Source organism: Manacus candei, unplaced genomic scaffold (assembly GCF_025592945.1).
Source record: "Manacus candei isolate 608988 ecotype Guabito, Panama unplaced genomic scaffold, ASM2559294v1 h1tg000005l, whole genome shotgun sequence".
NCBI lineage: Eukaryota > Metazoa > Chordata > Aves > Passeriformes > Pipridae > Manacus > Manacus candei.
This window is the reverse complement of record NW_026138053.1, coordinates 168,705-191,095: the sequence shown is the minus strand read 5'-3', so window position 1 is coordinate 191,095 and position 22,391 is coordinate 168,705. Positions and strand designations below refer to the sequence as shown.

General features: G+C 50.9%; 1 protein-coding gene across 6 annotated transcripts in view; it reads right to left on the bottom strand.

Annotated features, from left to right (window-relative positions):
- Positions 1–22,391, bottom strand: part of SZT2 (SZT2 subunit of KICSTOR complex) — a 54,493-nt gene that overhangs the window by 17,331 nt on the left and 14,771 nt on the right. For 3 of the 6 annotated variants that reach the window (XM_051796927.1, XM_051796891.1, XM_051796919.1), the window contains exons 13-50: positions 21,730–21,882; positions 21,286–21,400; positions 18,541–18,746; positions 17,933–18,157; positions 17,447–17,525; positions 17,007–17,104; positions 16,653–16,821; positions 16,061–16,175; positions 15,612–15,725; positions 14,921–15,121; positions 14,687–14,799; positions 14,082–14,223; positions 13,425–13,583; positions 12,546–12,750; positions 12,233–12,345; positions 11,527–11,785; positions 10,012–10,177; positions 9,837–9,929; positions 9,577–9,658; positions 9,157–9,438; positions 8,673–8,811; positions 8,290–8,406; positions 8,121–8,184; positions 7,570–7,755; positions 7,158–7,499; positions 6,847–7,036; positions 6,372–6,446; positions 6,054–6,192; positions 5,705–5,825; positions 5,334–5,463; positions 5,066–5,218; positions 4,850–4,952; positions 4,354–4,471; positions 4,025–4,136; positions 3,451–3,569; positions 2,818–2,982; positions 2,112–2,196; positions 32–220 (exon numbers count right to left, since the gene is read on the bottom strand). In XM_051796927.1, the coding sequence (XP_051652887.1) occupies positions 32–220; positions 2,112–2,196; positions 2,818–2,982; positions 3,451–3,569; positions 4,025–4,136; positions 4,354–4,471; positions 4,850–4,952; positions 5,066–5,218; positions 5,334–5,463; positions 5,705–5,825; positions 6,054–6,192; positions 6,372–6,446; positions 6,847–7,036; positions 7,158–7,499; positions 7,570–7,755; positions 8,121–8,184; positions 8,290–8,406; positions 8,673–8,811; positions 9,157–9,438; positions 9,577–9,658; positions 9,837–9,929; positions 10,012–10,177; positions 11,527–11,785; positions 12,233–12,345; positions 12,546–12,750; positions 13,425–13,583; positions 14,082–14,223; positions 14,687–14,799; positions 14,921–15,121; positions 15,612–15,725; positions 16,061–16,175; positions 16,653–16,821; positions 17,007–17,104; positions 17,447–17,525; positions 17,933–18,157; positions 18,541–18,746; positions 21,286–21,400; positions 21,730–21,882 (5,636 nt within the window). The remainder of the gene's footprint in view (positions 1–31; positions 221–2,111; positions 2,197–2,817; positions 2,983–3,450; positions 3,570–4,024; positions 4,137–4,353; positions 4,472–4,849; positions 4,953–5,065; positions 5,219–5,333; positions 5,464–5,704; positions 5,826–6,053; positions 6,193–6,371; positions 6,447–6,846; positions 7,037–7,157; positions 7,500–7,569; positions 7,756–8,120; positions 8,185–8,289; positions 8,407–8,672; positions 8,812–9,156; positions 9,439–9,576; positions 9,659–9,836; positions 9,930–10,011; positions 10,178–11,526; positions 11,786–12,232; positions 12,346–12,545; positions 12,751–13,424; positions 13,584–14,081; positions 14,224–14,686; positions 14,800–14,920; positions 15,122–15,611; positions 15,726–16,060; positions 16,176–16,652; positions 16,822–17,006; positions 17,105–17,446; positions 17,526–17,932; positions 18,158–18,540; positions 18,747–21,285; positions 21,401–21,729; positions 21,883–22,391) is intronic. The other 3 variants (XM_051796911.1, XM_051796900.1, XM_051796933.1) reach the window with 3 other exon arrangements.

The following is a 22,391-nucleotide window of genomic DNA, read 5'->3' as shown; positions in this document are numbered from 1 at the left end:
CAGGTGATGGGCGGCCTGTTTCACTGCCTACCTGAAGGCAGGGTGTCAGCCCCTGGCTGGTGTCTGCTGACTGCAGTGAGGCTCTCAAAGTCCGTGTCCTGCAGCAGGCCCACGATGGGTGAGAAGGAAAGCAGCTTCAGAGGGTCAGGCCTCTCCCCATGGGGCAGCAAAGTGGGGCTGCCATGCTCATCCACAAATGTCAGTGCGATGCACGCGATTCCTGCAGGGCAAGGCCCAAGATAGCCTCCATCAGCCCAGCACCAAGTACACCTCTACAATGCCTGCCTACAGCCTTGCCACCCCACAGCTGGGATCGTCATGTCCCCTTAAGTTTCACAGTGTCACATGGCAGGCAGGGCCCACAGGAGGGGAAGCAGCCAGGGAAGCAGAGGGTGGCTGTGCCTGTGGGGAGCCAGGGTAAGAAGCACAGCATTTGGCACAGGGTGTCCCCATCATTCCGAGAATCTTACTCCTGTAGAATCACAGCAGATTTTGCCTTGTCCTGCAGGAGATTCCTGGGTTGTCCAGTCCCATATGCAAGAGGAAAGTATCTCCATTTGCACCAGGAGGACCTTTATGCAGATTGATCCAGGATGGGGCTCACCATCCCTGTCCTCTTAAGGGGCAGAGTACAGAGCCCAGATACTCTTCAGCAGCCCTTTCCGGGTTGTGAAGAACCTCGAGTCCCTGCAGACATGACACCTTGTCGCAGAAAACATTCACAGGCCCCTCCTCACTGTACACCTGAACAAGATCAGGTGCTTCCCCATGCACTCCAACAGCAGGACTGGGGACAAGGCAGGCTGATGTCTGGTATTAGCCTGGAGTCACTGCAGAGAAAAATTCAGACCCTGCCTGGCGCCTCTCTATGCTGAGCCCTACACACACACACCAGGACAGTTCAGAGATGCAGACCAGCACTGTGGTTCCTGCTTCACAGCCCACATGTCATGAGCCCTGGGCCACACAGGAGAAAGAGCAACAAACAAGAGCTGACTGCCCATGGCCCAGCTCAACGGCAAGGGCACCAGGGAAGCAGCAGCATGGAAGCAGCTGTGAGGTCCAAACCTCACACTGTAACCCTGGGTGTTCCTACTCCCTTTCAAAGCCCCTTAACTGACTAAGCCAACACTCAGGTGCCATGGCAGCTGAAACACTATGATTTGTCTTCCTCAGGGAAGAGATGCCTCTTTGGACCTGTGGGAAAAATGATGCAGTACTTTGGAGGTCACTGCTTGCAAGTTAACAGGGCAGCACACAGACCCCCAGCAGTTGGGAATAGCAGAGCTGCCACCTCAGGGCAGCAGGTTCTGTTTGCTCATTTATCCAGCCAGCAAGAAATAGAAGGCTCAGCTAAATGGACACACACACACAAACACACGGAGGAGTCAGAGCTGAAGCCACAACACAAGGAAAACAAGAACAGCAGGGACCAGAAGGGCCAGGGAGCTGCATGGGAAAGGGACCCAGAGTAAAACTTGGAGCCACAGGTGCTACCTTGGAAGTGGGAGAGTGGAAAAAGGTGCTGCACAAGGTCCGACATGGTACCTACACAACAGAAGAACATTCAAACAGTGCACGAAGGGCACAAGACACACAATGGCCAGGTGACAGACACATGGCCTGGGCAAAAAATGACATGACAGCCTGCTGCAGGATGGGTCCTATCCAATCCCTCTTCCAGCATTCCAGAGAAAAGAGCAAGAACATCGCCACACAGCCCATGTTCAGTTACACGCTGCCTGCTTTCCCTCTGCAGCAAGGCTCCTGCAACAACTGTCCCTGCTCCCTGTCCCCTCCAGCCCATGGATTCTCTGTGCTCCACATGGAGGTGTCATTGTGTCTTGCCCCACAGTTACTGCAACCTAGAGCTGCTTCCTGCAGCAGCAGGTCAAGTTTAGCAAGTTGCTCTGCGGGAGGCCTTAGTTTGTTCCACCACACACACAGAGGTTTGCAGTCCCTCAGGCACGCACCTCACCCACCTTCCAGCCATCAGAGGAACACACAACCACAGCACTGGCCCTCCTCAGTCACTCATAACTCTCTAGCATGGGAAGCAGCTCCCCAGGGCACAGCCCCACACCCTGTTTCAGAAGAGTTGAGCACGATACCTTTTCCACCAGTGCCTTGGCCACCTGGCTTGTTGTACAGATAGAGATCCTGGTCAGGGATGCTCCCGTTGTGGTTGAAGTAATGCTAAGGAGAACAAGGAGGAATACTGACAGAGATTAGGGAACTTGCCTTAACTGGAAGCAGAGGCCCATGTACGTGCACAGCTCATCCCCAGACCTGCAGCAAGCAAATCCAGACCTACTCGAAACACTTGCCAACACAGCCTTTGCCACTGTTGGGGTGAAGGAAACCCCTTACAGCTCTCTGCAGAGTTATGTGGCACTATACATCTGGCCTCATCCTCTATCTTTGCTATGGCCATGCTGAGGAGTAGGTAATTGCTCCCAAATTTTTATGATTCCTGATGTTTCAGTCCTTAGATCTGAGGGAACCATGCAAGGAGCCAAGTCCAGCTTTAAAAGGCGATGATCTCCCATGCTCCTGGGAGATGACTGTGGGCATGAGCTTTGTGGTTGCTGCTTTTTGCACAGGAAGTGATCGCTTGTATGAAAGCAAGGCCTGTCCAGGCTAATCAGGATGTGCTCAGCCCTGTAAAACTCCCCCAGGCTTCAAGATTTAGTGTCAGGTTCTCCCTAACCCTACATGGCAGAGCTGGGAACACGGTGTCTAGGCTGCCAAAACAAATGCCTCTGGCAAAAGGTAGAGGCTGGGCAGACTGCTGTCCCAACTCCCAGCCCTCCTCACCTTGAAGTGGTGCTCCACGTTGCTGTCTGTGTACTTGGGGGTGTGCAGGAAGATGAGCAGGTTCTGGCGCAGGTAATAGGCCACGGCGTGCAGCCAGGGCAGGGCCGAAGGCGGCAGCGTGAACTGCAGGACCTCTGTGGGTGGTGTCCCAGGGGGCTGGATAAACTGCACACAGAAGGTTTTAAAACTCAGCTGGGACTAGCAGGATGCCCTGGGGCTCTAATACTGACACAAATTATGCCAACTGGCTCTGCAAAGGGCGAGTGTGGTGGGCAGAACCCATACACAGTGCCCTGAGACAGAACATCCTGAGTTGGAAGGGACCCACAAGGATCATCGAAGTCCAGCTCCTGGCCCTGCACAGGACAGCACCAAGATGTGGGTAGACATTCCAGAGGTACTCACAGGGAAGCCCTACCATGCTGCAAACCCAGCAAAGGGGATCTCCCACCTACACTGGCACCCACACAGTATATATCTCAGTGAACACCAGCCTGACCAAGCACTGCAGCAGGGAACAGGATGCAGCAAATTGTCCTGGTCTTCCTTAGGGCAGGAGAGGCTGAGAGAGGTCAAAATGTAGGAGAGTGTTCTGGTCTCTGGGATGACCAGAGCAGATAAGCAGTGAGGTACCTCCACATCTGCTGGGGTCAGCTTGCAGTTCCGCACCAGCATCACAGTGATGATATCCAGGGTGGCCTCATCCAGGCGCCTGCGCAGCACCTTCACCAGCTCGTCTGTGATCTCGGGCCCTGACAAGTAAGCAGAGGTACAAGCAGCTTTTTCACCTCATCCAGTAAGAATGGCCAGAGCCATCCCTCCCTCCCTATTCAGGATGTACCACCCTCATACTCACTTCCCACAGGGAACATGACTTTCCCCACCATCAATTTCTTCAGATATCTTTTTCTATTGGTTCATGATCGTAAAAGACTGCTGGTGTAGTAGGCAAAGACAAATGCACTCCTGCATAGGGAAAGTTGGCATACGCCACCTAGTCTGCAGGAGGTTTCATTGTGGGCTGTGGATCTTTTCCTTACATTTTCACCCACACAGAACAGAGAGCAGGTCTGGGCTAAAGAAGAGCAGCTTGTTCAGGAGAGAGATACTTCCTCTGTTCTTCGAGCAAAGAGGACAGGAAGCAGAACTCTATTCCTCTGCTTTACATCAGCACAGCCAGTCTGCTGCCAGATTCTGTTACACTTACCTGCTGGGGCAACACCATGGACCATCAGCTGGATGTGCCTGTCTATCTGTCCCACAGGGCGGGCAGAGTCCACACTACGGCACGAGGCTGTGTCCAGAGAGGAACGAGAACCCTGGAGAAGCAAAACCAGTTTCCATATGAATTCTAGATCCATCACTGTCCCAGGCTGTCAGCAAGGGCAGGCAGAAGCCACCCACTGCTGCCCCACTCCACAAATCTCCAATATAAGTTTTATCCTACATATAATCTGGGTTCCTCGAGCTACTGAGTTCCCTCCCCTCCCACGACCGTGAGCACCCCCATGCACTCCCAGAGAGCAGCAGACTCACCATTAGATCCTCAGTGTAAATGGGTTCCTGGCTGCGTGTCAGTGCCAGCGAGCGAGATGCTGGACTAAGGTTGCTCTCTGCTTCCCACACCTTCCCACTGTTGGTGGTTTCAGTCAGCCTGAATACAGGAGAAGGGCATGTCAGCCTCCATTCCCAAAGACAACAGCATCATACATCCACAGAAGATCCGCATCTTCCTTGCTCTCCCCTGTGCACTTTCTGGGGACTAGTCCTTAGGATATGGAGTGGCAAAACTGCTCTCTGGCTCCTTCAAAAAAACCATCTTTTTCCCTTCAGTGTCACGACTTAGCACAGGCAGAGCAAGAAGAGCTTGGCTTGATGTGACTCTGACTCATCAGAGATGAGATATTTGCTGCTTGGGTCACAACATGGTCCCTGAGGCTGGGCAGACACTTTCTGCCCCAAAGAGCTCTCAGTCTGGTGTAACACACACAGCAGGACAGGGTCAGGCCAACAAGTCATGCTGGCTTCTTACCGGAGGTAGAAAACAGATTTAGTGGCACGTTCCTGGTAGACAAACATATTCTTCCTGTTCACCACAGAGAAGGCGTTGAGCACCGAGCGAAGTGCCTGGATAGCTGTGGGCAATGTGGGACGTTAGCTATCCCACATACCCTTCTCTGCTGTGCCAATCCAGCCAGAAGCCAGACTCTTGACATGCAAAACGAGGGGGAACCTAGGTTGTACGTACCTCGCGAGACCCCCATGTTGGGGCCCATCTTGAGGCGTGAATGCACGTGGATGAGTGTGCTCCACACCACGTCACAAGCAAAGTGCCCTGGCATGAACTGCATGGTGGCAGCCAGATAGTCCCGGGGCTGGTAGCTCTCCTCTACAGAGTAATCTATAAAGAACACAGGACATAGCTGGGGCCATAGCATGGAAGCTGACATCTTCTTAGGCACCCATGGGCAGGTAGTAGCACTGCCACTGAGACACGGCCAAGGGAATATTCATACCATCTGTGGGCATGACACGCTGCCTGTATGAAGTATAGGGCGTTTCACTCTTCCAGATGTCCTCCTCACTTTCTGCCACCAGTAATGAGTTGCATATGTGGCTGTCATGCAGGTCCTGCAGCAGCAAGCGCTGCAAAGGATGAGGAAAGATTGGTTCTGTTGCTTGCACAGCCGCAGAAGACAGCAAGAAGGGCTTAGGGCCAGACTGAATCCCTTTTCCTTTGACTCCCAACCTGGGGTTTCACCAGTTGAACTGGCTCCCCAGGACCTCCTTCGAGCTGAGCCCAGACCAGACAACTTGCAGAGGTCCCTCCTAATTTAAGCCATCTCATGACTGGCAACTCTGTTTGTGCCCCCTGCAGATTTGTTACCTGATTGACAACCCTGCAGATTTCACTGATCTTCTTTACCACCACTTGGTTGAGACTCTGGCATTCCCCTGGTTGCTCCTCTTCTGACTCTGCTGATGCTGCCTTCTCCACACTCAGGCTGCTTTATGAAGAAAGGGAGAATGGGGTCAGCAGGGCACCTGGACAGTGCCTGCCCTTGTGTGGTGGGAGCAGGAACGCAGTGGGAAAGAGTAGCAGTTTTCCCCTTACAGAGTCTAGTCCTGCATTTTCCCACTCACACTGGGCAGGGAGGAGATCCTGTCCAGAGATGAGTGAGTGGCCACAAGGTCACAGTACAGAGAGGCAGTGTCAGACAGGGGACCCTCCTTACCGTGTGTGGTAATACACCTCCACTCGGTCCTGATGGATTTTTATGATGAGCCAGAAATCTGGCATAAGGGGACACCTGGGCTCCTGGTCGCTCATCAGCGCTTCCTCATACTCTGAGTCACTGCTTCCCCCATCGTAACCTGCAAGGTATCCTCACTTCAGTCCCAGGCCTCCTCCTTGGGCACCACAGCCACTCACAAGCCCTGCCCTCAGGGCTCACCCCAGCCCAGGCACACAGTCCCACCGCACCTCCGCACTCCTGTGTCACTACCAGTGTCTGGTTGCACACTGTTGGTCCCCCCTGGCCCAGCAGACTCACCCAGATGGTCAGAGTCCATGCTGCCCTGGCTCGACACGAGGCTCTGCACGCGGCTGGGACGCTGCTTGCTGGAGCCTGCAAGGGGAACAGGGGTTTGATCATGGAAGTCTTTGCTAAGCCCCTTCACACGTCCCATGTGCTGGAGAAACATCACACCACAGGACAATCAGGTAGTGCCTGCCATGGGGAGGCAGTGCTGGGGAGTGGGGCTCTCACAGCCATCACTGAAGTCACCAGGGACTGCATGTCACTAGGGATATCAGTGCAGCAGCACAGCTGCACCCCAGGTGCTGTTAAGCACTGAATTGCCAGCATCCTGGCAAGGAAGAGACCAACGGTCCTGGGTACCAATTCTGGTATTTAGGGATTGGAACAGGAGTAGCAGTCACATTATGCATGCCACAGCCAGAACTGGGTTCTTCTCTTAAAAGTTTCTAAGGCTGAGGTACATCCTGCCCATGTTTGCAGCTCCTACCTTCCCTGCCCTGTGTCACAGAGTCAGTCAGGCTTGCTGCAGATGGTGTCACCAACGGTGATTTCTCACTGTTTCCCTTTTCAGAGGATGAGGATGGCAATGACTGTATGGTTGTCTCTGGAGCTGCCTCTTCCAGGGAGTCATGGCCTGGTGCTCTGCTTTGTTCAAGTCTCAACATGTCTCCTGGAACCTGCACAAAATGACCAGAAAAACAGGCACTAAAAAAAGTCCCATCACCCTCCTGCATTCTTCTACCTTCTGTTACCAGTGTCCCACACCTTCCCACCTACAGACCACCCAGGGTTTCTCACCTCACTCTGTGTGTGGCTGCCTCCACCTGCAGGGTTTCCTGTGTCTGGCACAGTGCGTGTCTCACTCTCTGGCCACTCCCAGAGATCCCGGGCTTCTTCTGGGAGGACACAGCCTGTGTGGTGTAACAGTTCCGAGCCCTCTGCCTCCGTTTCACTGCTCCCCTCCTGGCCTGCCTGGCCCAGGGCTGTCCTGGGCTGCCCTTCAGCTGGCTGCTGCAAGCAGGGTGACCCTGAAGGGTCTGGAGCTGCCCTCCTGGAGTGCAGGCGGCTGATGGAGACGTAGTGGTAGTCGTTGCCCTCTGCGTTAAGCACATAGCCTGGCAGAGTCATTCTTCTGAACTCCTGCAATACAGGGAAGAATAAGCATCCTGCCAGCAAGGCGTATGACGTTGCCTCGGGGCTTTCTCTTTACCTCCTTGAACTTCTCCAGAGAGTGCTCAGGCCCAAAGACAAATTGGAGCAGCACGACCTCGCTGTGGCAGCTGGGCCGGCCCTTGGAGTTATAGATGTGGGTGGCCACTCGGTGCAGGATGGAGGTGCTGATGACCTGTGAGTGACGCAGTGCTGACACGATCTCATCGTCCAGGAGCCAGCGAATCTGAGCAGAGCAAGGACACAGAGGAAGACCTAGGTGACCTGCATTTGCAAGGCTGCCCCAATTCTCATACAAGTCCCAACAGGATGAAGGCAGCCTTTCTCATCACCCACATCCCTCATCTCCTGAATATACCTAAGAAAAGGCATTTAGAAGAGAGCTCTGCCTGTCCCACCCCAACTGCAGTAAGAATTTCGTCAGGGTAATCCCACACTTTTGGGGTGCACAAGGCTAACAGCCTGTGTGACAGGCTAATAGTTCTGCTGACAGGCTGCAGCTTGGAGCAGGTTAGGAAGTGTGGAACAGCAGCTGTGTGCTGTGGCCACATTGCTCCAGATGGAAGCAAGAAGGAGGTAAGTCTGTCTTACCTCATTCATAGTGGCTTCTATAGCCTGCCTGTGCACTCCAGGGAGGTTGGAAAGGGCGGGGTGCCTAGGAGAGAGGAGATGAAGAATCAACCAGTCTCTCTGATTCATGCAGCCACCACAGGCAGCAAAGGGAACCTGTGAGGGGCTCACCACACCTGCAGTGCCATACCTCTCATCTCCAGTGGACGGGAGCCGTTCCAAGTTGTGCATGATATCCTCATCTGAGCGGAAAGAGGACGGCTGCCCTGGAGAGCGTGTGAAGGACACGCTGCTCTCCGAGGTGCATCTGTCACAGGAGAGAGAGCAGGCTGAGCACCAGCTTTTGAGCCAGAGAGGATAAACAGACACAGAACTAGATAAACTGGCTCCAGAGAAGGGAAAAAGGATCTCTACAGAAGGTGAGCCTATCTTGAAAAAATTTTAGTTTTCTTAAGGCTGTGGCAGGCTCTGTGAGGAGAATCATGAGTCTCAGCATATGGAAATGAGCCAAGAATGGCCTTCTGGGAAAGGAAGGCAGAGGGTGGGTGAGTGACTTGGCCTCTTTCCACCTACCTGTTGTGGAGAATGTCTGTGTTCACAACTTCTATCTCCAGGGGCAGTGTCAGCACAAAGATGTCCAGGGTCACACAGAGGTCCCCCAGATCAATGGTGTTCAAGCCCTGGCAGCTTTCCAGGCAGCCCAGAACTTCCCCTGAGGAGAGATCACAGACCAAGGGACTCAAGCAACAAACATCTCTGCTTACACACATACACAGCCTGGTGGCAAGTACAGAGACTGCAAGAGGTGTCTGTCCCACACACCTGGACAGGCTCCAAAAGGCCACCATCTTCCATGATCCTTTCAACCCTCCATCACTAATCCCACATAGCAAGTGTGAGACATGGTGGAAAAGCCCTTGTCTGATGCTGGCAGACCCCTGGGGCTCTGCACAGGGAGGGCTGTTTCAGAGTGACTGTTGATTAGAACACAGCATGTTTGTTCCAGGGGCTGCTCACCCAGCAGGAACCTGAAAGAAGCCCCAAGGATTGCTCTTACCTAGACAAGTTGGCAGGGACTGCACAGGCATGGAGCTGTGCTGGCTACGCAGCTTCACTGAGCAGGTCAGGTGCACAAAGAGAGGGGGCATCTCCTGCTCCAGGAACTCCTGCTCATTGAGTGAATCCCCTCCCAGCACGCTGAAGGAGTCATCATCCTGGTTCACCGTGTTGGAGTCTGAGAGGGAATCTGTGTCTGGGAACTCATGCTCCAGCTTCTCACGGTACTCCACCTCCAGCTCTGGGTCACTCTCTGTGGCAATGCAGCATCCAGACACAGTTCCTGTTGATATAGGTTCCCTGTTAGCAAACCAGGTCCACATCTCCAAAGACCCCACCAGACACAGCCTAGCTCTGAAAGGCACCACCACAGCAAGACTACAGACGTTTTCTTCTCCAAGACAGAGCAAGCAAATTTTACCTTCTTCAGCTGCCAGTTCTGCCTCTGATCCCTCCATGTCCTCACTGCCTTTCCTGTCTGCCGGATCCCGAGATGCCTCTTCCTGAGATAGAGAGAGAAAGGGCAGATAGTAGAACCATGCCAGGCAGTGAAGCAGGCTGTTGATGGGCACCCCACGGACTAAGTCTACCCACGAGTCTGCCATCCTCAAATCCAGAACTGACACCGAGCAAAGCTACTCCACAAGGACTAGGTGCCTACCAGGGCAGCACCATGCCTACCTCTTTCTTGGCTGATGGTGGGCAATAGAAGAAATAGTGAGGATTTGATGGCACTGGCTTGAAATGTAAACTTCCAATTTCCAGGAATTTTTCCTAAAAGAGAAATCCCAAGTGTGAAGCAGACATCCTACTCTACCCTCCTGCTGGAGCCAGGTCAAGCTTGCACATTCCTCACCTGGATAATTTTATGCAAGTCTGGGTGTGCCTGGCAGGGCTGTCCAATTTCCAGCAGCGAGAGGGGAAACTCTGAACAGCAGCTGGTGCCCACACTGCTCTTTGGCTCCTCCGTGGGGCTTGCAACGTTATGGGAGTCCTGCTCACTGTAGTCCTCCATTTCCACACTGACAGGATTGTGGACAGGTCAGACAGGTCAAACTGAGAAACCAGACTTGCTGTATGTGTTCTCTATCCTGCAAGCATTCACCTCACAGATACCCAAACCTCACCTGTGTTAACACGATGTGACTCGCCACCCAATCCCACAGCCCCAGAAAACCTGCCACCCACATGCCCAGATGAGGGCTCAGGCTGTCTGAAGCCAGGCCTGAGGTAGCTTAACCATGCTGATCCCACTGCCATGTCTGTAAACCACACTACACACCCTCCCTGGGAAACAGAGACACATGGTTGAGTACAGGGACAGGTCTGCAGCAATCTGAACTACCAACACCCAGTCCAGGGCACCTCACAACAAGTACCACTGTGCCAGCACCCAGTGTCTTGGTGGCACAGAGAGGAGCACAAAGTTCAGGCCTGTTGTCACTCAGCAGCTTCATGGCAGAATCAGTCCCTAAAACTCAGAAAAAGCAATCTAAGGAGTGGGATGTCGACTGGTCAAAGCACTCCCCAGGTACCCAAATTAGTGGTAAAGATGGCGATCTGGGTGCAACACATCACAGGCTGTACATCCTTCAGTAAAGTTTATATAACCTGCATTGGGATAGGTGATTTGTAGTATCTTACACACAAAAAAAAGTTCCCACAGTTTTTCTCAGGGAAAGTAGTACCTGAAGAAGTCATCTGACCTTTCAAACACTGAATGTTCTTCAAAACCATGTACAGTATAAGAAGAAATAGGATTGGGGATTCCCAACAAATGCTAGTGAATGCACATAAAGGAACTGTGCAGAGGACAAAGGGCCAAAGTGTTTCTTTGACAGACACTAAGGCATAGCACTTTTTTCCTTCCTTAAGTTTCCAGAGGTGATACATACCTCTTAAATACCGTAAGGAATAGAAAGGCGGAAGTTTATCATCAAGCATATTTCAATTCTGCCTTGGTATTTCTCTTGTGCATTTTTTTAATTAAAAAAAGTGACACTAATAATTAGAAAAAGATAACAAAGCTGTCATTTTCATCAGAGTCAACATCAAACTCAAATGAGTCAAGCAGTAGGAAATGTATAATTTCTCCAGAAACAAGTCTAAGATTTACTTGCAGACAAACTGCCCTCCAGCTCAGGCCAGATGGGACAGTAATGAGCCTGGATTATAAGAGAAAGTGAAAGGATGGATGTCACCAGAGATTATAAAAAATAGGAAGTCCTAGTGGAGTATTCACTGGAAATATCTGCTCTTCCATGTGGCTCTGTTAGACTCTGCCCTACAGCATTCCTTCTAGCAGGTGTTAAAAGATGCTTGAAGAAAGATCTGTCCTAGCCCAATGCTAAGAACAGAACTGTGCCCTTACCTTGACTCAGAGACCATGACACCTCGTTCCCTAGAGCTCTGATCCTCTTCTTGCTCTATGCTGCCCACTTGGAAGCTGGCTGTCTTGGAGTGTGTATGGAAATGCTGGTGGCTCTCTCGGAATGAGCGGACATGGCTGCACACCGTCAGCAGGAAGTTGGTGATATCAATCTCTTGGAGCAGCTCCTCACAGTAGTCCATGGCAGTAAGCAGGTCCTGGGAGCTGATGCTGTGTGACTGCTGAAGGCTCTTGAACAGCCCTACAGGTCAAACACGGTGCTTGATGTGAGGCAATGGGAGTCAGGCAATAGCCACGTATGGATCTTCACCAAGGCCCAGCACAGAGTGGAGTCAGTGCAGGTGCTGGGAGACAGGAGTCGGCCAGGGCACTTAATGCTATGTGTTAGTCTGGGCTTGGGTGATGCCAGAGTGCCCAGGGGATCTGTCACCCTGAAGGTGAGAGGAAAGCATCAAAGAAGGGATCCCCCATTACAGCATTCCATAGGTTTGGGAACAGCCTCTGCAAGGCCCATAGGGAATGCACAGAGGGATCTTTAAATCCCTCCTGGTGGGACATCAGTCCCACAACTCCTCTCTTTGCTCAGTGTAAGATCACAAAGAAAATGAGACATTGTTTTCTCAAAAGAAGATCCAGGGTCCAGCCCCAACCCCAAGCCTGCCTCAGGTCCCATTGCACCACTGCTCACCTTTCACGTAGCACTGGTGGGAGTGCTCCTGCAGCAGTGTGCAGTAACTCACCAACTCCTTGTGCTTGTGGTCCAGCCAAGCAGCAGTTGGAGGACGTTCCAGAGACTGGGACCTGGAAAAGACAAACCACAGCCTTTAGTGCCAACGAAGCACGTTTTAGACTACAAATATCTCTAACACCAGCAAAGCAGGGCCTGAGGGCACACACAGGTAGTGGTTGCTACAAGGCAGAGAGGCCAAGCCAAGAGCCAGCCTCTTGTCAAGGAAAACTCCTCTGTTTCTTGTCCAGGAATCAAGTATAGTTGGTATTACCTGAAAAAGATGTCCCGAGGAGGACGGTGTGCCCGGGGGCTGACAAGCTGCTCTCGTAAGAGCTCCAAAGAGCAGCTGTAGATGTAAATGGGGCAGCGAAATCGGCGGCACTCGCCCAGCTCAGACTGGGAGCTCTGGCGACAGAAGGAGATATGCATATCTCTCCGTGAAGGGCCACTCTGCTCTCCAGGCTCACGGCTCCCTTCTGCAAAAGAAACAGTCCTCGGATAAGGGCGTTTGATGGGTTCCTGGCTCCTGGTCTGAGGCATCACAGCCCTCACAGAAGCACCTACAGGAAGGTATTGGTTTTTCAAGCTTCTCACCACTCAAACCTCAGGGGTCCTTCTCCTTCACCCAGCACCCAGCCACTCAACCCAGTGCTTTGGCCACCCTGATCCCCTTCTTCGCAGCCATAACTGTTCACCATCACCACCACGACTTCCTGCAGCAGCACAACCCTCTATCCCCATTGCAGGCCTGGCTGACTTGCACCAGGGTTGTGCAATAAAATCCCATACAAAACTCAGACCTGTGCCCTTCTCCTTAAGACAACGTGCTGCTGACAGTGCCGGTCTGGATCATGACATGAGAGTCACTGACTTTCCAGTGCAGCCCAGTACTGCCTTTCCTAGTAGTTTCTATCTACCTGCAACCTCCTTGCCCACTGGGAACCAACCTTGGGCCACAGGCACTCAACTCACATTACACTCCTTCATCTCCCCATGAACATCACTGTGCCCCTTGTCCTGACTCTGCTGACTGCCAGGCAGGAGCTGACAGGACAGGCAAGAGTTGACAGATTCCTCCTACCTCTATCTGCTCAACAGTATGCTCAAGAATAGCAAGGTTACTAATAGTTTAGCAAGGTGCTGTTGGTACCATGGGCTGGTGTTATGCTGAGGGTAGGCAATGGCACTGCAGCATCCCCTTCTTCAGCCCTGACTCGCTCTGCACAGACAGGTCCCAGGGGATCCTCTCCAGATCGACTCTCATCTTTTGGAGGTTTGTCCAACCCACAAGCCATCAGCTTCTGTACATCTGGAAGAAAACAAAATAAAATCACCCTCTGTCCAGTGAGAACAGCTTAACCCTTCAACCTACATTCCCAAGACAGCAGATGCCCCTGCTACCTCTCTGTGTGTAGAAGCAGCTTCACAGACTACTTCCACTAGAGCCTAGCAGCCTTCACCAGTGGCTCAGGGGAAGCCAGACCAGTGCCAACACCCAGAAGCAGGGACTCTCCTTGACCATGCCATTAGCAGTCCTTTTACTCCATTCATTAACAACCCCCTTGGAAAACCAGACCAATGGCTGCAGCTAGCAAACAACTCAACATCACTCAAAAACCTTATGAGTGCAGCACCATGTCCAAGGAGAGAAGAGCAGGACATTCAGCACTTTGCACTATTCTATTCCTGGCCATATGGTGCAAAAAGACTGAGTTTGAACTCCGCTGTTCAGTTTTCTCTCCATCCTACAAGAGTTGATTCTGTTTTTGCGGTTTTCCTGAGGAGGTGCTTGGCACTGCTGCCTCACCTGAGAAGGTGGCTGGCAGGAAGGTCAGGAACACATGCTGTGGGTTGACCAGCTTGGCATAACATCGCCACTGAGGGGGAAAGGGCCCCGTCGTGTCACTCAGTGTCACGTCATCCTCAGGCAGCTCTGTGTTGCCAAGGCTCTGAGGAAAGAGCAGAAGTTGGATAAACTCAGCACACAGCAACTACACAGAGCAAGTTCTTCCATGAGTGCTGGTTGGCACAGTGCTGAAAGGTCAGCCCTGCACATTCCAGGAGCAGCCTGGCTCCAGGAAGAACAGCACAATTAAGATATCTTAGCCAGCCTTGCTGGGGCTGGTTCTGACCTCCAGGCAGTGATTGCCCATGGTTTCTGAGCAATGTGTGGCACAGCATCAGTAACAGGCACAGCTGTAACAGGCTAAGCCAATGGTGAGTGCAACTATCCACACACCTTCCAGATTCCTGCCTGACTTCAGCCACAGGCTCCAGCTTAAACTGCTGCCAAATGTGGGGAAAACCAGCCACCTTTCAATCTTTCTCAGCCATTCTATCTCTCCTACTCTTTAACAGCTGCTGCCTTGCATTCTGAAGGGGCTCAGGAGAAGGACAGCAGCACAGCAGTACCTGCAGAGTACTTGTGGAGCCAGTCATATCCCTGGTGCCATTGCTGCCAACAACATGATAGAATGCAGAAGTATCCTGTTGCTCCAGGGTGCCAGAAGCTTTCAGGTTTTCTTCTGAAATGGAGCACAGAGAAACCAACCTGAGAAACACCAGCTGAGGATGAGATTTGAAAGCAAGGCTCCTGAAATACCTCACAGTTCCTGGTGTCACTGTTGTCACACTCCTGGTCCTTACCTCTGATCACTGGGAGCGTGAAGGGGGGTTGATGGCCATCACGATCCCGTTGCAGAACCTGCTCCATGAAAGCCACATGATCAGCATCAGCCATGGGGATCTCCCGGTCACTGAGGTCATGCTGCAGGCAGCCATGGAAGAGGTTTAGTAGCATTTCATTGGGCACAAACGAAGAGTCCTTGGTCACCTCCTCATTCTCTGCTCCAAAACAGAACCACGGCAGCTTCAGAGACAGCATCTCCACAGGCACCACCTGCCCAGGACCCCAGGAGACAGCCCTTTGCAAAGCAACACTTCCAAACAGGAGTTTCCCCCAGCATTTCTGCAAGGCTGACTTGGAGGGTGTTGAGGAGGCCCTGGAGTTTTAGCATCATTAGTTACCCCACACTGACTCACCCTGCTACTATAAATATTCTGGAGATGCTAGGGGTACAGACAAGAAACTACCACCACAGAGCAACTGTCTAAGTTTAATGTTTTCAAAAGCAACTCCTCCAAATTATCATCCCAAGAAATACAGCAATACAGCTGGGCAGCCCTGGGGCTGCAGAGTCAGGAAGAACAGCACAGAGCTACTGAAAGAGCCATGGCAGTGCTCCCACCTACTGCCCGGGGAGACAAGCACGTGGAACAGGGTGCCCACAGCCACAGAGGGAGGACAAGGGGAGGCAGCAGGTGAAGAGACACCTACCTTTTGTCAGCATTAGGAAGAACATTTCAACCTGCTGGCACCTGGGCAACAGCTTCATGAGGTTGAACTGGAATGGGATCTCATGCACTCGAAAACCAGGCCCCATGTCTGGATCTGCAATAAGAAGTGGGAATGTAACACGCCTGTGGGCACAATGTATCCCTGCTTCCCAGGGAAGGTCATCTGGACCAAGCTCTGCTCAAGCAGGGTCACCTCATCACCTCTCCAGCCTAGGCAGAAAGCTTCAGTGCTTCTTTGTCCTTCCCAGGATGAAGCCGTTTCTCTGGCAGATTAGCACAAGTGCAACAAAGTGACTCACTGCCATCACAGTCTAAAAAGCTGTCAAAATACCTGTTCCACCTTCCAGAAACCTCTACAGGTCCTGAGACATTCAGAGCCTTGCTATCTTTGCTCCATGGAACTTGCTAGGACATGGATGCTGGACTCACCTTCAGCAGCTTTGGTGTCTGAAGGAGGGCAGACCCACTCCTTGTTCTGGCACAACTGGCTGATGTACTCGAAGGTCAGCATGGTAGCAATGCACGCAAGGTCCCGGGGATAGAGCTGCAATAAGCAGTCAAGGCTCAGCTGTATGCAGCAGAATTATTACCCCCAAATGCAGGAGAAAACAGTCTAAAAGCAAGGAGAGAAAACACCCATAATCCTGCCCCCTAACTTGCCCTATTCTCACTCATTGCTCCCTTCTTCTCCACCAGTCCTTTAGCCTGTTTTCACCTTGCTCAGGAGTAGTGTTAGCAGGACTGCCTGCAGTCCCTGCTCTGGTCCAGCTTGCTCCCCTCTTCACAAAATAATTTGTATTTTTCCAGCTATCCCAAAACAGCATTGCATCCACTGCCTTGCAATACAGAAACTTTTTATGTCCAGTGGCTCGTTCCTCTTTTAGAAATGTCAAGCTCTTCTGTGAACAGCACTCCCATCTCTTCTGGCCCTCAATATTCACCTGCAGTGCTGTGGTGCACTCACAAGGAACCCTTCTCCCTCCACAAAAGAGCCCATGCCCCTCCCCTTTCAAGGACTCACCGCTTTAGGAATTTTCTGGTAGGGCAAGCCATGGAGGTGCTTCCAGTTCTCAGCAGTACTGTGGACATGGCCACTCTGTGGCTCTACCCAGCACTCAGTGACCAGGTTCAGTTCTGTGTCCACCTCAATGGCCTCTACCTCTGTATCATTGTCATCATCTGTGGAAAAGCTGGAGGAAAGACAAAAGGCAAGTCCTGTGAGATGGCACAGAGCCAGCAGCCCACTGCAGGTTTATAGGCAAAGCCCCAGCTAACTGGTGATCAGTCCATGACAACTAGTTATCTGTACTAGATAAAGTCAAGTCTGGAGCCATGACTCCACTGCCAACCCTCCCTGGGAGCAGAACAGCCTCACCTGTCTTTGGTGGAGGTGGAGTGGGGTGGGAAGAGGATGTATTGGACGATACAGGTGTGCTTCTCCCTGTCACTGCTGTTCTCACTGGAGCCATCAATCTGGAGGTGAGACACTGCATGAGCTTGGCCAGCAGCAACAGATCGACCTACCCAGTACGCCCTAACACAACACAGGCCCATCATCCAGCTCCACCAGCACTGGTGGAGAGAGGGAGCCTGTCCCAGCCCCAAGAATTCCTCCAGCACAGCACATCCCTACCAGCAGAGCAGCTCTTTAACTGCAGATGAAGACATGAAAATGCCCAATCCACAAGTTGCTTTACTCTATCCCTATACATGTTAAGGGTGTGTGCTAGAAGCAGGTGATAAATCCTGTCACAGGAAGGTGAATCCACCCCATAACCAGCAATGAAGGACTGTGTCCACAGCACCCATGCTCACCTGTATGGGCAACTCCAGCACCATGTTGATAATTCCATCCCCACTGGATGCAAAGTGAAAACCCTCTGACAGACGAACCCTTGCAACAGAGAGACAGTCAGACCTCTGTCAGAGGACTTCTCCACCCATGCTGCAAGCCTTAAATACAAGACTGACTGTACCCTTCACCCCATAACACCCTCTTTCCCAAGACAGGGAGCTGCACGCAGGGAACGGGGAGGTGAGACACCACACAGAACAACCTGTGTGAAGATCAGTATATTCCAGGCACAGTAACCCCTCCTGCCCTTTGGTACGTTTTCCAGGACTTCCGATTTCCTCAACTGCAGCTGGGTAAAGCATTGACTCAGGTAGCTCTAGAAGCCGTGTTCAGGACCAAACACTCTGCAAAGGGGTTCTCTATAATAAGGTTTCAGATCCAACTTGCTTTACCTGCATCCCCTGGACTAGTTGGAGAAAGGACTCCTGTTCAGGTGTGCAACTTACTCTGTGAGTGTGGAAAGCAGCTGGGCCACAGCAGTGATGGGTACAGCTGGTGCCAGCCCTGACTGGACACTCCAGATCCAACGCTGGTGGTAGAAGTACCGGGACAGCGAGGCCAGGGTGGAAGAGGCAGTACGATTGGCCACCATAGTGAGTGGGCCAGACACTGGGGGGTGCTCCAGGTTGAGAATGAAGGGGGCTCTATAGTCAGAAGGCAGTTTCTCATACCTGGAGAGGGCAGAAGTGTGGTGTGCTGAGATGGAAAAAATCCTTTTTTTTTTTTTCTACTCAGGGCCAGAGTTGTCTAGATCCACTTGCTGGGCCGAGGACAGAGCCCTCCAGCAGCAGAACATGGCTGGCCCAGCACAGGATCCTGCTCAGACAGCAGTAACTAAATTTACTTCTACATCACATTTAATTAGAAGTAACAAATCAGTCAGTCCAGCAATAACCCTGCTGCAAGTCACAGCCACACGACACAACCCCATCACAACAAGCACCAGCTTCACAGCACTCTCACCCTAAAACTGGCAGCACCATCCACAGACCCTCTCCTTTCCCACTTCCCAGTGCAAGGAGACTGTGCTGATGGTCTGGATCCCCATCACTACCTGATAAGCAGCTTCTCCAATGGTTTGTGCAGCACAACAAGGCAGGGTCTGTCTGAGAGGGCTGACTGGGCCCCAGCCACAGGTGGAGACTTGGAGGGAGAACTACTGCCAAACATTTTCCTCTTTGCTTTTGGAGTTGCCTCCTTGCTCTGGACCCTGTGGGGAAAGCGCAGCTGCAAGATTCGGTCCCGTAACTCCTCCACTATCTGTCATGGCAAAAGCAAAAGGTAAACGTGACCAACTTTGTCTGGAGACATAAGCTACTCAAAATAAGCATCCAGAACAAGAGCCTGACTAAAAAGAATAGAACAATCCTTGAATATACAGGACAGCAGGAGTTAAAGGTCATTTTAGTTCTGAGGCACTAGCAAGATCAAGATGACACAAGGCTTTTTCAGTCCATATTTTAACAACTACAAGTATTTTTAAAAGCAAAAGAAAGGTCAAAAAAACCCCAAAGATGATTTCAAGGCTGAAGAAATTGCCTTTCAAAAACTCAGATGAAAAACAAATTAATTGCATGCCAGCTCCTCTGCAGAAGCAGTCCGAGCACCCACTCTCATTCTTCTCTCTTCCTCAACAGCCTACAGTAAATGTAAACTAGTCCATATCAGCTGTGGGAAACAGCCTGGCTCTGTCTTATGCATTCCCCCATGATCACACTCATGTGTCAAACCCCTATGGTAAAAGGTTTCAGGAGTTTAGGTTATTTTTTAGGTTAATTTTTTTCAGTGTATTTTCACAATGACTTCCTGATTACTCTTTTTAGCTTTTAGCAGCTCTGAATATGGTTCTACCCACACCAGCACCTGATTCTCACAATAGCCCAGTGTTTTCTTTGAAATTTCCATGGTAAGGCTTCTTTTCACAATATTTGTTCAACTCATTTCAATTTCTATTACCATTGTAGGCAAACGAAGAACAGCAGCTCCTCATCTCCTTCCTCAACACTAATTATTTCAGTAACTTTCCCCATCATTACTATGTCTTTTGCAAGGAAAGGGGCATCCCCAAATCTAAACGCCGAACAGAGTTCTTTTCCATACAATGCTGCCACTTGGGTCCCCTTCATGGTTTCATATTGATATCACAGGATCACTGATGGTGTTTAAGCTCTCAAATCCAAGGTGCACTATTCTGCAGTTATCAATACTGGTTTCCAGCCACCATTGTGCTGCTTAGGTGTCACCCAAGCACAAGGTTGAAATAGTTTTGCACCACCTGCACATATTCCCAGTTCATTATCTGCTACCTTTCTACAAATGAGTTCCCTAACCTTTGACTGGAAAAACCATAAACAGCTTCCACTGTGATGAGAACAGAGCACTTTTACAACTTACTTCTTTTGTCCCCCGAGACACTTTCTGTTTTATGACACCTCATTCCTTCTACAGTTGTGCCTTATATGAAGTCTCACCAAAAGCTTTCTGAAAGTCAGACTGTACCAGGTGCTTCCCTTCCCTTCTACATTGGAAACTTGAATAGCTCAGCACAAAAACTGCTTTCCCTTAAACAATGCAGGCTAAATTCTACTGCCATCCTCCACACTGGGTAGATGATCAGCCTTACAGCAAGCAAAAAAAAAAACAAACCAAAAAGGATTATGTATGATACAATTTATGATTTACATACAGCTCCTACCGCAATGATCTGGAGCTTGCCCACAGCTGCAGGGTATGGTGCCCATCTCACACTTTCTTCATGAAATAGATATTAACTTACACCTGCCAGAAGGAACTCCTTCATAAAACCTCTCACTTGGCATTAGCAGCCCACATGTTGGCCCAGCAACCAGTGCCCAAAACCTGGATCCCCAAAAGACATGAGAGGGCAGATCCTCCAAAACACTACAACATTTAGTGGTTCATTATCTCAGAAAGAGATGGTCCTTCCCATGTTTGTCAGCTTCTCCTCAGACTAATCTCTAACACTAAAACTAAGTTAGACAAACAAAAGATCTCTTTCATGAAGATAAAAGATATAGGTTTAATGATAAACCTCTTGTTTATAATAAAAACTTCACATAGTTCAATAGCAGGCCATCTTTCTCATACTTATGTTTTACTTAAGAATACTTAGACTTGTCTCAGCCATTAGACCTGGAAAAACAGTCCACACAATAACCCCACCTTCTCCATCTGACTAGGGCAGACCATTTCTGCCCTAACAAAAAGGTTATTAAAATCAGACTTTTACCTCCTGAAAACATTCCCTGGGTATTTTTTTTTCTGTCCCTGTACTGCTCATGTGGGGCATTGTTTGAATTTTAAGTCTTAACTCCTCCCTACCTGATAGATTAAGTACAGCATAAGCAATTCACCATTACTGGAACAGATAGCCCAAGGAACATGTAGTACATTCATCACAGAGGTCTTTACTGATGAGTCAGACAAGTTCCTGAGAGATGGTATTGATTGTGCTTTTGTCACAAGGATGGGCCAGATAACCTTTGAGTCATTTTGAGCCCCGCAGTTGAAATAAGCAATGGGAAAAACATTCATGTGACCAGCTATTCTATTGATCTTCGAGTCTTTGGGTTTAGATCTTCCACAGACTTAACACAGAAAGTTTGCCCAAACTGACCCTTTCTGCTACAGAACGTTCACACTCATCTAAGCCTTAACATAGTAGTTACTTATTACAGCGTACCTGCCCACAATGACGCCTGTGATCTACCCACAATTCCCACATGCAGAAGTTCTTGTGCTCTGCTCCTACCCCACGAAGCAGACAGCCAGCTCTCACCTTGTTCCTGGCCTGTGCAGGTGTGCCAATGGGGAACCCCAGCCGGAGGACCATGCAGGGAGCTTTGGAGATGATCCGTACCACATAAAACGAGGAAGGTGTAAGATCCTCAGAGCTAGGGAGGAGGGATTAAGACAGGGCTGAAATAGCATGGATCATGCTGCTCTGTTGTGCCAGACCAAGTACAGGCTTGGTCCACAGAGCTCAACAGCCCACACAACTTCACAGTATCAGTTCTGACAGGCAGAAACCCCCCAGCTGGTTTCTCTCTCCCTCTGGGCTGTGCCTGGAACACAACTGCACCAGTCTAGAAATCGCAGGATTTCACACCCACTTGTCTAGCTCTTATCCTCTCCTCTAGACATCTGCTTCAGGCCCATCACCACACACTGGTCTAACCAGATCTTCGCTCTGGCCACGCGGCACCGCCTCAGAGCCACTCACCCGTGTATCAGTTTGACGTAGGAATAGCCCTCCACCAGCACAAAGCTGCTCCAGTCCCGCAGCAGGGACGTGAGTGCCGAGTGGGAGATGCGGCACTGGATGGTGCTGTAGCGGCCGTTGTTGCCTGGCGTGTGCAGGTGCTTGGGTACAGGCCTGCAGGGCGGGGCAGAAGGTCATTTCAGGACTACAGTTTTTCTTCTTCCCTCAGAACCCACAGAGGCTTTGCTACATCCACTGCAACTCATCCCCCCACTGGGGGAATAACAGCCTTATTCCTCCACAGCAGACAGTGCACAGGCACCTCCCCTAATTGTGCACACTGCCTGAGCCACAGGGATCTCCACCTTGCAGAGAGCACATCCCTTGTTGTATCCTTTCTATCTCCCTCCATTCAATATATGACTATTATTCATATAACTCTGCAACTAGGACCCTCCTCAGGAAAGCAATGCTTTTGGGAAAGATGTTTTCCAGCAGCAAACAAAAACTCCCAAATGGATGGTCCCACACCCCGGCCTGCAATCAGGAAATCCAAACCCAAGAGGTACTTGAGAAACAATTTATCCTCCTGAGAACAGCCCCCACTCTCAAACAAGATGACTGACCAACCCTACCATACCTCCCAGATAAACAAGCCTTCACCATCCACCCAATAGTGAGGC